The sequence below is a fragment of the Mauremys reevesii genome, linkage group 2 (assembly GCF_016161935.1).
Source record: "Mauremys reevesii isolate NIE-2019 linkage group 2, ASM1616193v1, whole genome shotgun sequence".
NCBI classification, from domain to species: domain Eukaryota; kingdom Metazoa; phylum Chordata; order Testudines; family Geoemydidae; genus Mauremys; species Mauremys reevesii.
Window position 1 is genome coordinate 187,559,307 of NC_052624.1, and position 14,689 is coordinate 187,573,995.

A 14,689-nucleotide genomic window follows, 5' to 3' on the forward strand; every position below is an offset into this window, starting at 1 on the left:
AGCACAGCCACTCCAGGTCAGAGCCCCAGATATCCCGCAGAAATGATGAGCTGCATGCCATTCTAGGGGGTGCCCCTGCAACAACCCCACCCCTTGCTTCTCTCCTCCCACACCCCTCTTGGGCTACCATGGCAGTTATCCCCCACATTTGTGTGATGAAGTAATAAAGAATGCAGGAATAAGAAACACTGACTTTTTAGTGAGATAAAATGAGGGGGGAGGCAGCCTCCAGCTGCTATGATATTCCAGGCAGGACCTCTCCATTACTCATTAAAGGGTGTGGGGGGGAGAGGATCTCAGCCTCCAGCTGCTATGATGAGGACGGTTACCAGCCCGATTGCACTATCTGCCAGGACTGAATCTCCAGGACACAAAGCTTAAAGAAGGGAATGACCAGGAGTCATTCCCATTTTTGCCCAGGCGCCCCCGGCTGACCTCACCGAGGCCAGCGAGGAGCACTCACAGGATGATGATGAGGACGGCTATCAGTCATATTGTACCGTACCGTCTGCCACCGGGGAGGGGAGGGGAGAGGAGAGGCTGCTGCTGTTTAGCGCTGCAGCACCCCGTCTACCAGCAGCATCCAGTAGACATACGGTGACATTGAAAAGAGGCGAGAAACGATTTTTTTCCCCTTTTCTTTGGGGGGGGGGGGGAGGAGGGAAGGGTAAATTGATGACATATTCCCTGAACCACTGGTGACAATGTTTTTGACCCTTCAGGCATTGGGAGCTCAGCCAAGAATGCAAATGCTTTTTGGAGACTGCAGGAACTGTGGGATAGCTCGAGTCCTCAGTCCCCCCTCCTTCTCTCCATGAGCGTCCATTTGATTCTTTGGCTTTCCATTACGCTTGTCACACAGCACTGTGTTGAGTCCCTGCTGTGGCCTCTGTCTATCATAGCCTGGAGATTTTTTCAAATGCTTTGGCATTTCGTCTTCTGGAATGGAACTCTGATAGAACAGATTTGTCTCCCCATACAGCGATCAGATCTAGTATCTCCCGTACGGTCCATGCTGGAGCTCTTTTTGGATTTGGGACTGCATGGCAACCTGTGCTGATCAGCGCTCCATGCTGGGCAAACAGGAAATGAAATTCAAAAGTTCGCGGGGCTTTTCCTGTCTACCTGGCCAGTGCATCTGAGTTCAGATTGCTTTCCAGAGCGGTCACAATGGTGCACTGTGGGATATCGCCCGGAGGCCAATACCGTTGATTTGCGGCCACACTAACATGGCAATACCGATTTCAGCGCTACTCCCCTCGTCGGGGAGGAGTACAGAAATCGGTTTTAAGAGCCCTTTATATCGATATAAAGGGCTTCGTTGTGTGGATGGGTGCAGGGTTAAATCGGTTTAACACTGCTAAATTTGTTATAAATGCGTAGTGTAGACCAGGCCATAGTTTTTGACTTGGAAGGAGCTTTAAGGAAAGTAATGAGGTTCTACACATGTCTAGGGAAAGCCAAAAGAAGCATTCACAGTTGGAGTCTGATTTTCATATTGGCCCCAATCTGCCCCCCCCCGTTCCCCCCCCACACACACACTTGTGTCATCACTTGCATAAGAACTGATAGATACAGTTAAGATTTTGTTATTCCCTTTCCTGTTAATTTGTTGTTTTCTAATTATATGCAAAATGGGCCAGATATTCAGCCTTCAACCTCATCCTTCCACAAACCTGTACCTATACTTTACAGGTGCTACCACTTGAGCTTGTCCTTTAAAAAGGCTCACAATTGTGCAATTGCAAGTGTTAATGTGGATTTTGTGGATGCAAATAATTATACTCCGGCATGCTCAGCTATTAGGCTATTCACAGGGTATATGCCCATGTTATAACTTTTCCAAAGGGTGTGCACCTTCAAAATGCAGGGATAGCCCCAGGTCAAGTTTCTTTTTGTCACCGTCTTTACCAGCAATCTCAATTTCCCTGGCTTCACTTTAAGACTCCACTCACTGGAAACAAATTGTTATTACAAAAGTGCTAGCGATGGAGGTGCTTAATTAGAACTCATCCTACTTGAAAATTCAATTATCAAAAGTGATCATCCCTTTGAAACAAAGCTGAAATTTCAAGCATTCAGTTAATTTAGTGATATAATACACAGGCTTATCTAAAGATAGTCACTAGAAACAATGGACTCTCGACTGTACTACCAGTTTATAATACTGGAATCTAGCTTTTTAGAATTAGAATGTGTGTGCGCGTGCACACACGCACACACACACACACACGTACCATACCTTTCTAATCAAATTGATTTTATTCTTCTTTCACAGGGAGGATCTGGTTCCCGACCTGGATCACGGTCTGGTTCTCCAGTTGCTAGACGCTGAAGTTCTAAGACGTCATTCAAGGACCATGCACTCTGCTTCATAAGATAACTGCCTAAAATTTTAATAATAATTGCAAGAATTACATAGATAGAAACAATCTGTTACTTAATGTCATTTGAGTTGTGCATGCATTAGGATTATATAAACTTCTATTGGCAATCCCTGACCAACAGTTGAATGAATGAAACACACAAAGTAGCTTTATTTGCTATCTTCATTTTTTAAGTAAAATAGCAAGATCCCCCACTTTATTCATTCTTCTTCAGGATGTCCCAACTGCATGATAGATTTTATTTATTTTTTCTCCAAGCCCCACAAGTCTTCTGATTTTTTTTCACTGAACACCACAATTGCAAATGCAGAACAACTGTCTTGGTTTTTGAGCACTGCCATTAAAGGATTTCTTAAACACTGCTGTAAAAACATGTGCAGAAGTTGCAAGGACTGTTTATCCGAACACTTTTTATTTGGGTTTATTTTTGTTTAATGTCACTTCTCTCAGAATATTTTACTTTTCATAACAGGATTAGGCAGTCATGGAAAGGTTTAATAAACTTTGGGAGTTCAAGGTATGTGAAATGTGGGAGAGGGCAGCTGTTACAGTATCAATGAGATGTAAAGCAATAGTAATAAGGAAATTCCTTATTTTTACAAATTGCTCATCACACCCAAGCCATTAGAATTAAGTGTGGCCGAGAGAGAGAAAGAGAGGATTTCAAACTTGGGTTAGACTAATGTCTTACAACAAAACACAAGGAACATTCCCAGAGAAGAAATATCTAAGATTGCACGTGACCACTGCATGTCACTGTTGCTCCATGCAGACACTGCTACAACAGCATTTCTTTAGCAGTTAAAGAATAAAACAAAAATAGTCTAATTTCTGAAAGAAATAAAGCCCTTCAGCATTGAGATTTCAGATAGTCCTGCACATCTCAAGTTAGAATTCTTACTAGTTTTCTTGTTACTGCAGCAGTGTTAAACTTGGTAAGCTTGTCTTATGACAAAATAGATGCCTTTAATGGCAGTGCACCAAAGCAAACTACTAGTAAACTACTGTGAACATTTAACTGTTGCATTGTAGTTGCCTTATAGAAATTAAATCTAATTCATTAGTTAGCGTTTAACATTGTTCACAAATCTACTAAAATGTATACATGTGGCAATGGTATTTCCAACCATATGTAGGAAAAAAGCTCTTCTGAATTGCACTATTTTCTAACAAATGTTAATATTTTGTGAGATTACCCTCCTTTACTGATTCAGTGTTTTTTATTTTAGCATATACATTGTAGACTATATTTAATGCTAAGTTGGCACTCAGTTTCAGCTACATTACTAACTGTCAGGAGTAGCCAATGTTAATGCCAACTGACACATACCATGTGTTGTTAATTCTATTTTGTCTCTAAATCTACTGTAGATTTAAAGCACTGTCCGTTAATATGCAGTGGTGAAAGATGAGAGGGTAGGAAAACATAGAAACAAAAGAAATGGAAAAACAACAAAATTGTTAAACACACACCTATTACATCTTCCTTATGCTATATTGTTGTCTGGCTATAACTGGAAGGACAGGAGACGGTGAATATGGTTTAACCAGGCTGCAATTTTATTAGATGTCAGGGACTACCCGTCAGATAAAAGTGTACAGTGCAGGTAACACCATGATCATTTCAATATTTTCCTGGGGACTTCTGCCAGCCCCCGACCCCTTTTTTTCCATCCTGATCCCCAGCCAGTCCATTGCTGGGACCTTACCATCATCCCACTCTCAAATGAGGGTTAAGGTGGGCTATAAAGAAAGATCCCAGTCATCGGCATGCCACCCCTCCCTCCCCTCAGCCCATTCCATTTCTTTAACAAACACCTCCTTTAAGTTGTTTATCAGACCATTTATATGATCACTGTATCCCTTCCCTGTGGAGTGCCTACACTGGACATCTGCCCCATACTTACATAATGAGTTGCGACATCATAGCCTAACTTCCTTCCCTACTCACCATTACAACACCGCCACCCCCGGCCACTGCCCTCCGGAACATGCTGTGAGGGATGCAAAAATCTCCCACTCCAGTTTGGCTAATCTGGTGGTGAGGGGGAAAATTCCTTCCCAGCCTCCCAAGAAAGGAGTGGCTAGTGCAGTGCCCACTGTGATACTGACCAAACCTGCTTTTTTGCCACATCCAAGGTTGTGAGGCTGGGTGCTACTCCATCTGGTCCAGGGAAAAGGGTCTTCTGCTGAGCTTGCCCTTTATCAACTCCCCAGCTTTTCCGGTCCCTGAGGGATGAGTCAGCATTGCAACACTGACCCACTCTGCTTTTGCAGCAGTATATGTGCCTCTCCCCCCTACTCCCCAAAAGTGAAATACCCCTTCCCCTGGCAAGCTGGACCATGCTCCCCCCCACCCAAACTGTGGTGCAGTCATTGGCTATGTGTATTTTTCTATATGTAGCTTCACTCAGATGTATACTCCACAACACAATAGTAAATTTAATTTAAATGTGTACTATTCACAAAAGTGTAGGAATACAGCTTTTAAAAACATTCATTAGTGAAAGAAAATAATCAACTTGTAATGACATTTGGACCAGTTTGGCTTTTTTAAGCTTTATAGAATACTGTATGCATATGTGTGTTTTTCTGTAAAATAACACTTTTGGTAACAGGTAAAAAATAGAATAAAAAATTAAATTAAAAAATATACAATCTCTGCATGAATTATGTGAAAACTATGTTGATTTTTAAAGACAGCCTTCAAATATACTTAATGAAAAGGTGTTTAAGGTGATTTCTGAAGGTAAATACTTTTTTTTCCCCAAAATGTTGCTTCATGCTGTTTAACAAGACCTTCCCGCCCCTCGCAAAAAACAAACAAACCAACCACCTTTTTCAAAGGCTGGTATACTTCTTGTTTTGCCTTCTCTGAAAATGAGACCATCAAGATATTTTTCATACATTTAAAAAATATGGTTTACCTCACTATTATAGATAATAGTTCTTTATAAGCTTGAGACTGAAATCCACTTCCTCTTCTCTATGCATCACAAGAGACTGGGCATCTACACTACTTCCAAGCAAGGGGGTTTTAGTGGGATGGAAGAAACCAGGATCTGAAAGTAGGCATGTGTCCACCCTTCATTCCACACATGGAGGGAGAAGTATAAGCCAAAAGAAATACAGCTCTGAGGCTACACTGGTGGCCATCAAGCAGCTCTACTGCCACATCATGATCTGGAAAAGGAAGGGAGGATTCCTACCCTTCCACTTCTTTGGGAAACCTTCCCGGCAACTAAAATGCACAACCTGGCTCTTCAGGCTACAGCTGGGAACTGTTTTCCCCTTCCTTCTGAAAATCCTGCTCTCAAATTCCAGGAAAATGCAGACAAAAATATGGCTTGTGAGACAGTCCATTACATCACTCACAAGAGGCCTGAATCTCCAGATCAAATACCCCTGAACTGTGGTGATCTGTCCTTTCCTCATTCTTCCCTCCCAGCACTGGCCTCAATCTCCAGCTCTTGTCTTAAGTACATGCCACCTGCTTCCTCTCATCTCATTCCCCCATTCATCCTCATCTACTACAGTTCCCTTGTTAAATCCTCTGACTTCACTGTTTTTCACCTTCTCTCTGACTCTCTCAGGTCTGGATCAGTTCCATAAATCACTGGTACAGTCAGCCTCTTGACCTAGTCTTTACTTACAACTACTCTCTGAGTTATCCCTTTCTGTCAATTAATTATTAGAGAGGGTATTACTTCATATTCTTTAATATTGCTCACTTTCATGTATAATCCTTCTAAAATTGAATTCGACTTCAGTGGCTTTTATGGAGACGCCAAATCATACTGTCATAGGTCAAGGCCACCAAGGAGTCCATGTTTGAGGTGGGATTAGAAAACATGTTCTCAAATACAATGCAGCATCTGATACTATTAAACTGCCCTTTTCTGGGCAGAGGTCACATAGGCTGCTCAGCAGAGGAATCACCTTAGCTACAGGGAGCTAGCTGGATGACTGTGGTAGCCTTCAGGGGTGGCTCTATGTATTTTGCCGCCCTAAGCACAGCAGTCAGGCGGCTTTCAGCAGCGGGCCTGTGGGAGGTCTGCTGGTAATGCGGATTCGGCGGCATGCCTGTGGGAGGTCCGCTGGTCCCGTGCCTTTGGCATACCCACCGTCAAATTGCCGCCGAAACCGCGGGACTGGCGGACCTCCCGCAGGTGCACTGCCGAAGGCAGCCTGACTGCCGCCCTCACGGCAACCCCGCCCCCCGGGGCTTGCTGCCCCAGGCATGGGCTTGCTGCGCTGCTGCCTGGAGCCACCCCTGATAGCCTTGGGCCTCTAATGACAGTGTTGGAAGTGCTGTCCATGAAGCTACAAACTGATCATGAGCCTTTCCCTAAAATCAAGGGAAACATGGTCATGATTTTCCCAGACTCCAAAAAATAACCACAGGGAGCTGTAGGTGGTGGTATATAATAAATAATCTGATCATTAGGAAAAATTGGGGAGAGGATTTAAACCCTTGCGATCAGTTGACATATCCCAGACTCTTTTTATAAGGAATTTGGTGAGAAATTTACTTTTAAAAAAATGCAAGTGCTGAGATCATTCTCTAATTTCTAGGTCTTGCACATTTGGGGGGATAACAGGAGATGCTGCAATCATGGGCTCTGCAGGTCCCACAGCCCAATTCTGCTATAGAGACCCATAGCCATGTTCAATTTATACCATCCGAAAGCTCACTATGGACAACTGTTTTTCAATGACAGAAGTATTCTGTATTTTAGCTGATTGGAGCACTACATTCTGTGTATTAGACAAGATGGTAGAGACTGTTCTGAGTCATAGAATATCATTAGATATCATTAATGACAAATGATGAGATTCAAGTTAATAGTGAATTAAACATTTCCTGATGTAATAAAGGTGATGGAAAAATTGTTACCTGATGATTTCCAATGTGGGACTCACTTCTCCTCCAGTCTAATGCATTTAGGCTGTTTCTCTCTTCCTGCAAATATCAGAAGCAGTTCAGAGTTGTCCACAAGACACTGGGGCTTAGGCATGTTATTTTTTCTGCCCTCATGCTGGAGTATTTCCAAAGCTGTATGAAAACACTGGATTCTTACTATTAGCTAAATACAAGCTTCTTTACTATAAAGTGTGACCATTATTATTAAAGTTCTGTTTATAAAGAGTTGATAGTTAATAATGTTTTGATATATATTTAATCAATTGTTATGGATTATTTTAGAGTTCAAGAGGTTGCTTATAACCATCTAATATCATCTACCATTTTTTTAACATGTACAATGCATCTGATGTCTGTAGCATGCTTATAACATGTATCAATCATTTACTATCCTTTATAAACAATTTATTAAATTAAACTCTAAGTGCAACCCAATTCTGTATTTCTTAACTGTGTTAACTATACACACAGACTCTTAAAAGGCCATTATACTGATCATCAGAGACATCTCAGGTAGGGCAGACTGGGAAGAGGTCCCAGAAGGGAATTCACTAGACAACAAATTTTCCCTTCTGCATCCTGACTTCTTCCTCAGTCTGAGGACTGGGCTACACCACTGCTTAAGTCGATATAACTTATGTCACCAGACACGCTGCAGCTGTGCTGATGTATCACTCATGTAGACTTACCCTGAGATAATTACAGTGAGCAATAAGGGAAAAAATAGTAGGAAAGCAGGAATAAGCAGGATTAATGGTTTCTACTTTCCCTAATATGAGTAGCATAGGTACAGTATATAACAGCTTGGGGCCCCTTTCGGCCAAAGGATGCTTCTGCAGCAGAGTCAGGCCCGCCGACGAGGAGGCAATTGCTCAGGGGCCCCTGGCCACCGCCACTGCTGCAGTAGCAGCAACTATGAGTCTTGGGCCCTTTTAAATCACCCAGATGGGCCACAGGGCTCCTAGGAGCGCGCGACCGCTCCGGGGCCGGACCTCATGGGCCAGCATAGGGTTGGTCCCAGAAGTGAAGGATTTGTCACTTCCCCCTGGGTTCCACCCCCACTAAGGATGGCCCTGGCATCCAGAATTCCTGTTGGCAGGCCTGAGCAGGGTGAAAGTCAAGCTTGCAGTACTTCATAAGTACTGATGGGCAACAATTTTGCAAGATTTTCTTTGTGGTGGCTAGCACCCCTTCTGCCCCGGAAGTTCTGATGGAGCATGCTGAAGGAGTTCTGACTCTTTGGGCAGTCTGTTTATTTGCATCTAACATGCTCCAAGTGATCTGGGTTTTAGTCCCTCAGCCAGATGAACTAAATTACTCTGGATACTATTTTCACTTTCCTTTGCATCTCCTGTTGAAAATGGTTCCAGGCCTATAAAAGGAATCTATGAAGCACTGCCACACGCAGTCTAGCCCGTGGATTAATCTGTATGCATGAGACAAGACTAACAAAGAGCAGTGAGAGAGGGAGGATGCTCACTTCCATGACACTCCAAGAATCGCTATCTGGAAATTGCCAAACATTTCTTGTGATGGAAATTCTTTTGCTCTCCTTATATCTATCTAAATAACTTTTAGATGAATGATGCTATGTGAGGGGATCAGCAATGATGACAATCTGTCTGACAATTCTCAAAGTCAGAACTAAATCCAGGGAAACTAATGCAATGCTATAGAAGTTGCTTGACCTAAAGTGGTTGCCAACGTTTTCTTAAAAAAAGCAAAGACTGCACAACAGTTGTACATCAAGATCCTTAAACTGACTACTTTGTCTCTCCTCTCAATTTATTTAATTTAATCTGTTCCATTATTTCAGTGTTGGCATGCTCTCCTGCTTCTTCATGGCCTGATTTTCAAAAGTGTTCAGTGCCTGCAAATCCCCCTAAAGTCAATTGGAGCTGCAGGTGTTCAGAACTTTTGAAAATCAGGCCATTATACTTTGGCAATTTGTGTCCCTTTCCTTCTGTGGCCATATTGTTTCCAAAACACAAAGATATTATAGGCAGCAGTGTTCAACAAAACTTTCCCCATTGTTGGTCTGTCGTGGGATACCATGTCTGACCATAACATGCTCATATGTAGAATTATCATACCCAATTGGTGCATTTAGATCTCCCATAAGAATAACTGTTATATTTATTGATCTTGCCAAGGCCACTCTGCCATCTTTCACAGAAACCGTGTTTGACTTGTTCATCGCTATAATTTATTGCACATAACACTGAACTGTCACAAAGCAAGTAGTCAATATGTCTGAGTTTACAGGTTCCTACTTCTTTGATGCTTTAGTAGCTTCCTTACTCAATAACAAGCCTATGTCTTCCTGCTGTTTGCTATCCTCTCTTCCAGAATAAAAAAATAAAGTCACACTTTCCAATGGTAGTTTACCTTGTCTAGTCCATCTCATCTCATTTCAGTCCAACTAGACTTAAGCCAAAGAATTTCATTTCTCTGAAATAGTCTACCGTGTTGCAAAGTAAGCTAACATGGCAACTCCCAATTCTTGTCTTAACCTTAGCTGTAAAGATATCCCATTTCAGACAAAGAACCTCCTTGGGGATTTGATTTTCCCTCAATTGACAAGATCAAATGACGGCTTCACCCAGAAAGAGCTTGACCACATTGCCATTAATAGGCATTGCAGAAGATCACTGTTGAACACCAGCGTGTATACGAGTACTGATATTGGAAGTGACAACCATCTTGTTATTGGGAGAATCAAAATAAAACTAAAGAAGGCACTACCACATAAGGCAGACAGCATGATACTCAAAAACCAGTAGTTCTTCTTCAAGTGATGGTATTCCACTGAGGGTTATGCGCATACGCCGAGCCAGAGCTTTTAAAAAGTAGTAGTGTCCGGTGATCCATACACGCACCCTTGTTTTGACTCATGATATCGACCAAGGTGATTAATGGCAGGGTGGACTGACTGCGCTCTCAGTTCCTTCTCCCCACTGCATGGTCCAAGTCAAAGCTTCTGCTGTTCTCTCATCCTTTGTGAGGCACTTCACAAACTTTGCATAAAAAACTGTTCTTTTACAAAGTTAGCATTTTATTTTTTGTAGTACACCCCTACCTCGATATAACACTGTCCTCGGGAGTCAAAAAATCTTACCGCGTTATAGGTGAAACCGTGTTATATCGAACTTGCTTTGATCTACCAGACTGTGCAGCCCCCCGAGCACTGCTTTACCGCGTTATATCTGAATTCGTGTTATATCGGGTCGCGTTATATTGAGGTAGAGGTGTACTAGTTTTTACTGTTAGAAGCAGTTTTCCCTAGGATTTAAGGAGCTTGGGAACACTGCTTCGGTGGTTTCCCATCAGCCCTCCCCACTGAGCACCCAGGCCTGGGTACTGGATTAGGACGAAGACAATGGGGTTCAAGATTTGCGCTTCCTGCCCTTGCTCATTTTCGATCAGTGATGACCACCAGCACTGCCTATACTGCTTGGGGGGAGCCCAGCTTGTGTCCAAGTGCAGTATCTGCCTCTTCTTCCCTGCCCGTACCTGGGAAGGCGGAGTTCTTTTACCTTAAGCAGCATCACCACATGGTCTGCTGTCATATCCAGGCTGGAGACACCCCTCGCATCCCCCCCCCCCCCCAGTCAGACGTCGGCCTGAGCAAATCAAGGAGTGCACCTCCTACTGCACAGCTCCAGTCCAGTTCCACCAGTACCAGGTGTTATGGACCCCATGCTGGGGTCTAGCCATGAGGCAAGGAAGCATGTGCATAAGCATGCCAGAAAGTCTTCCTCGAGGCCCAAGAAAGACGCTGCATCATCCATGAGTTCCAGCCACCGAGAAGCAGAGAACAATAATGGCAGTTTTTTCAATGAAGTGTGAATGCAGCCTGGACTACAGTAAGAGTGAGAAGATCTAAGAAAGAAGAATGTAAATATTAAAGAAGAGAATTCAACAAGAATAAGATGGAACTAAAACAGTTATTCTACAGCAAGAACATGGGGTCAAAGACAAGTAAGTCAGAAGATCAGCCAGAAGAAATAAGTGAGAAGGGACAGAAAACAAAGCAAGAGAAGCTGAGAAGGCATGCTAGCGAGGGGTTTCCAAAAAACTTTTTCTAATATCCTATGAGAGGTACAATTTTAGTCACAGAGAATGGAACATTTCTAGGCTGTGCTCAACTACCCAGAACCACTAACAGTGGACTTACTAATATCACTAAGAGCAGTTGCTTTTGAGGAAGTAACTAAGGTCATAAACCAACTAAGGAGTGATAAAACACCAGGCTGTGGTAAGAAACATGCTAAAAGCTCAAAAAGAAATGATGTTGAGTTACATATCCAGGTTGTACAGAATGGTTTTGGAAAAGTAGACCTTTCCTAACTGGAGAAGAGGTGTTATCTGTGAAATCCCTAAAAAGGTGGATTAATTTATTTGTGATAACAGGAGATAGGTGACACTCCAATCTGTACCTGGAAAAGAGTTTTGCATTATCATTTTGAATAGGATGAAAACAGCTGTTGACAAAGTACTCAGAGATAAGCAGGCTGGATTTTGATTTGATAGGTCATGTTCAGATCAGATTTTTACCTTGAGAAGACTTATTGAGCAAGGTTTAGAATACTGGCAGAAGACGGTTTTTAACTTCACTGATTTTTCAGAAGTGTTTGATAGTGTTCACGGACAAGCCTTCTGGAAGATCCTGAAACACTATGGAATTCCAGCAGATTGTTAATAGGATAAAAGCTTGGTAGAATGAGTCTGCATGCTGTCAGAACAAAAAATGGCTTAAGATTGTTACTGGTGTAAAGCAAGGTTGAGCACTATCCCCACTTCTGCATTGCTATAGACTTTGAGATGAGAAAAGCAACAGCTGATGTTGAGGCCACTGGCATTGTCTGGACAAGAGATGAGCTGCAGGATCTAGTTTTTTTCAGATGACAAAGTCAGACTGGATATTAGCTTTGAGGAACTGAAAAAAAACTCTTTATGAGTGTAAGAGTAGAAGCTACCAAAATGGGAGTTTGAGACCAAGCGTATGGAAATAGGAGAGAATATGGTCAACATTGACAGATAAGTGAGTGATGGAGAAGAGTACAAAAGGTTTACGACTGTTTTCTTTTTAAATCTAGGAAGTAAAGTATTTCTGCTAATGGTCAGCTCATAAAAGAATTGAGGGCAAGAATTGGCAAAGCCAGTGGATCAATTACTTGTTTGCCAAACACCTGGAAGAGTAGCAGGATACAACTACACCTTGACGTGAGATTGTACAATGGTATTGTCCTTCCAACATTACTGTATGCCTTGGCAGAATCTGGCAGTAGTACACAATAAGAAGCTGAATGCATTTCACCAGCATTGTTTGAGAAGGATTTTGGGAATTCATTGGAGCATAACCAACGTGGCATCACTGCACTGCACAGGTCAGCAGACTGTGGACTTAATCAGCTAGAAAACACTCTAGTGGTTTGCCCATGTCATCAGGCTACTCCATGGGAGAAGCACAAGCTACATCTTAGATTGCATTCCAACTGGATGGAAAAAAGAAGGCATGGAGGAGAAAGTATGACCTATCCTAGAACAATTGAAAAGGATGTTGCTATCATGGAGACAACTTATGATGGACAACAGTGGGAAAAATGGGTTGCCTCATGTGCCACTCCTACAAAAAAAAGTACTGTTTCTGGTAACTCTCAATCACTGAGCACAGCCATTAGGATTTTGGATTGATTTGTCCACCCCCACAGAAAAAGTAGAGGGACTCCCCTCCCACACACTTGGCTGCTCTGACATCTACTATCACAAACTTCTTCCATGCCACCATGGTCAGGAGGCTCCATGGAAAATACATGCTTGGGCTATACCACATTTTCTGCAAAAATTTCACAACTGCAGCCTGCCCACTCAGCCCCACAGCCTGTACAGTCTCCAACCCTCTCCAGTATAAACCTCAGATGAAATGAGAATCACTGCAGGGTTCTGGAGAGGCAGCTCAGTCCCCTCTACTCTGTGGAAGTGGAAAGAGCCACAGGCAGCCCTCCATGCACAAATCCAGGCGGTATGATTTGGGTTGAAGTCAGCATTTAAATCACAATTAGGAATTGAAGCTCACAACACATAGGGTGATAAACTAGGGAAGGGATGAGTTCTCTCCTCTGCTGAATACTATTTGGCTGAAGATAGGTTGGCTTCTTGCAGAAAACTATTTACATTGTGATGGCTTATATCTACAATCTAAAAAGATAGAAACAATCAAAAATTGCAGGATTCATGATATGATTTTTTTTCCTAGTGATTTATTCTTGTTTATGTTAAGGAGGATTTGAGAGTTTCTTCTTTGGAGGTTACCACTGTGTATTCCAATAAAAGATTCACAGTGTCTCTCATACAAGTCTCTTCCAGGTTGGGTATAGAAAATACAAAATATCATAAATGGGCTGCAGTAGCCAATTAAGGCACGGTCATAAAATGGTGTTCATATCAGTTTAAAAAAAACAACTTAAAATACAAGAGTAAAAATAGTAAGACAAGGCAAAATTAAATTGATTTATTGCTAATAACTACGTCTCAGCTATCAACGGTGTCTGATGCTTTTACCCAGAGAGCCCAATTGCCACAGTAAGATGGACTACGGCGTCTAGGACACAAGGTTTATTTTTGATCTTACCTTTCTCTAGTGTGATGCTGGTAGGGCATGGTCCACATTACATTTCTTTATTTTAGCAAGAAACTTCCTGAACAACCTGATCTTGCCCTGGACACCAATGTAATAGTCACAACCTCGTCACTACTACAGAGCATCAGCAGATATAATGCATTTGGAAGTTTCCAATTCAAACTTATCCAAGTAATCTGGAGCAGCTCCTATGTTTAAAGGAAGGACATTAAACACCTTTGTGTCAGGCAGAAGACATTCAAGGCATGATTCTAAAATATATATTGTATCTTATTAAAAGGATTAAAAGGATATTTACCATAATTGGCATGACTCTCGCTATTGTGGTGGGTTGAGAACTCAAGAAAAAAAGGTAAGTCTCCCTATTTATTTGTTACTTACTATCTTACAAATATCCACTCATTATGTGATTGGTATATGATCAAGAGTCTTAAAGCATTGCTCTCTGAAAAATGACTACGTATTTCAAATGACACCTCCTTATTGAAAAGTTCTGCTTATTTGCAACCTCTTGGTTTCCAGCAAAAGGTTGCCATTATCCAGAAGTTACCAATATGTGTAAGGCAGGTTTGCACGGGCAAACAACTTATCTGGAATGAGATGCACTGCTGAAATGAAAGGAGAACTTCAGTCCTCTATGTTTAAAATTGAGCTGCATAATTTTAGTCATCCACATTTTCCTTGAAATAACTAAGAATATCCATTTAAAATTGTCTTTTAAAAACAACATACACA

The 14,689-nt window shown here is 42.1% G+C and overlaps 1 protein-coding gene and 1 long non-coding RNA gene across 4 annotated transcripts in view; one reads left to right on the plus strand and one right to left on the minus strand.

Moving 5' to 3' along the window:
- The window catches only part of LOC120399381, a 31,177-nt gene extending 28,815 nt beyond the window's left edge, over nucleotides 1-2,362 (minus strand). Inside the window, exon 1 of the long non-coding RNA XR_005595118.1 lies at nucleotides 2,243-2,362. This is a non-coding gene — a long non-coding RNA (uncharacterized LOC120399381). The remainder of the gene's footprint in view (nucleotides 1-2,242) is intronic.
- LOC120399379 (myelin basic protein) overlaps nucleotides 1-5,211 on the plus strand; it is a 180,396-nt gene extending 175,185 nt beyond the window's left edge. For all 3 annotated transcript variants that reach the window (XM_039527581.1, XM_039527583.1, XM_039527582.1), the window contains one exon: nucleotides 2,279-5,211. In XM_039527581.1, the coding sequence (XP_039383515.1) occupies nucleotides 2,279-2,335 (57 nt within the window). In that variant the 3' untranslated portion in view covers nucleotides 2,336-5,211. The remainder of the gene's footprint in view (nucleotides 1-2,278) is intronic.
- The last annotated feature ends 9,478 nt before the right edge of the window (nucleotides 5,212-14,689 follow it).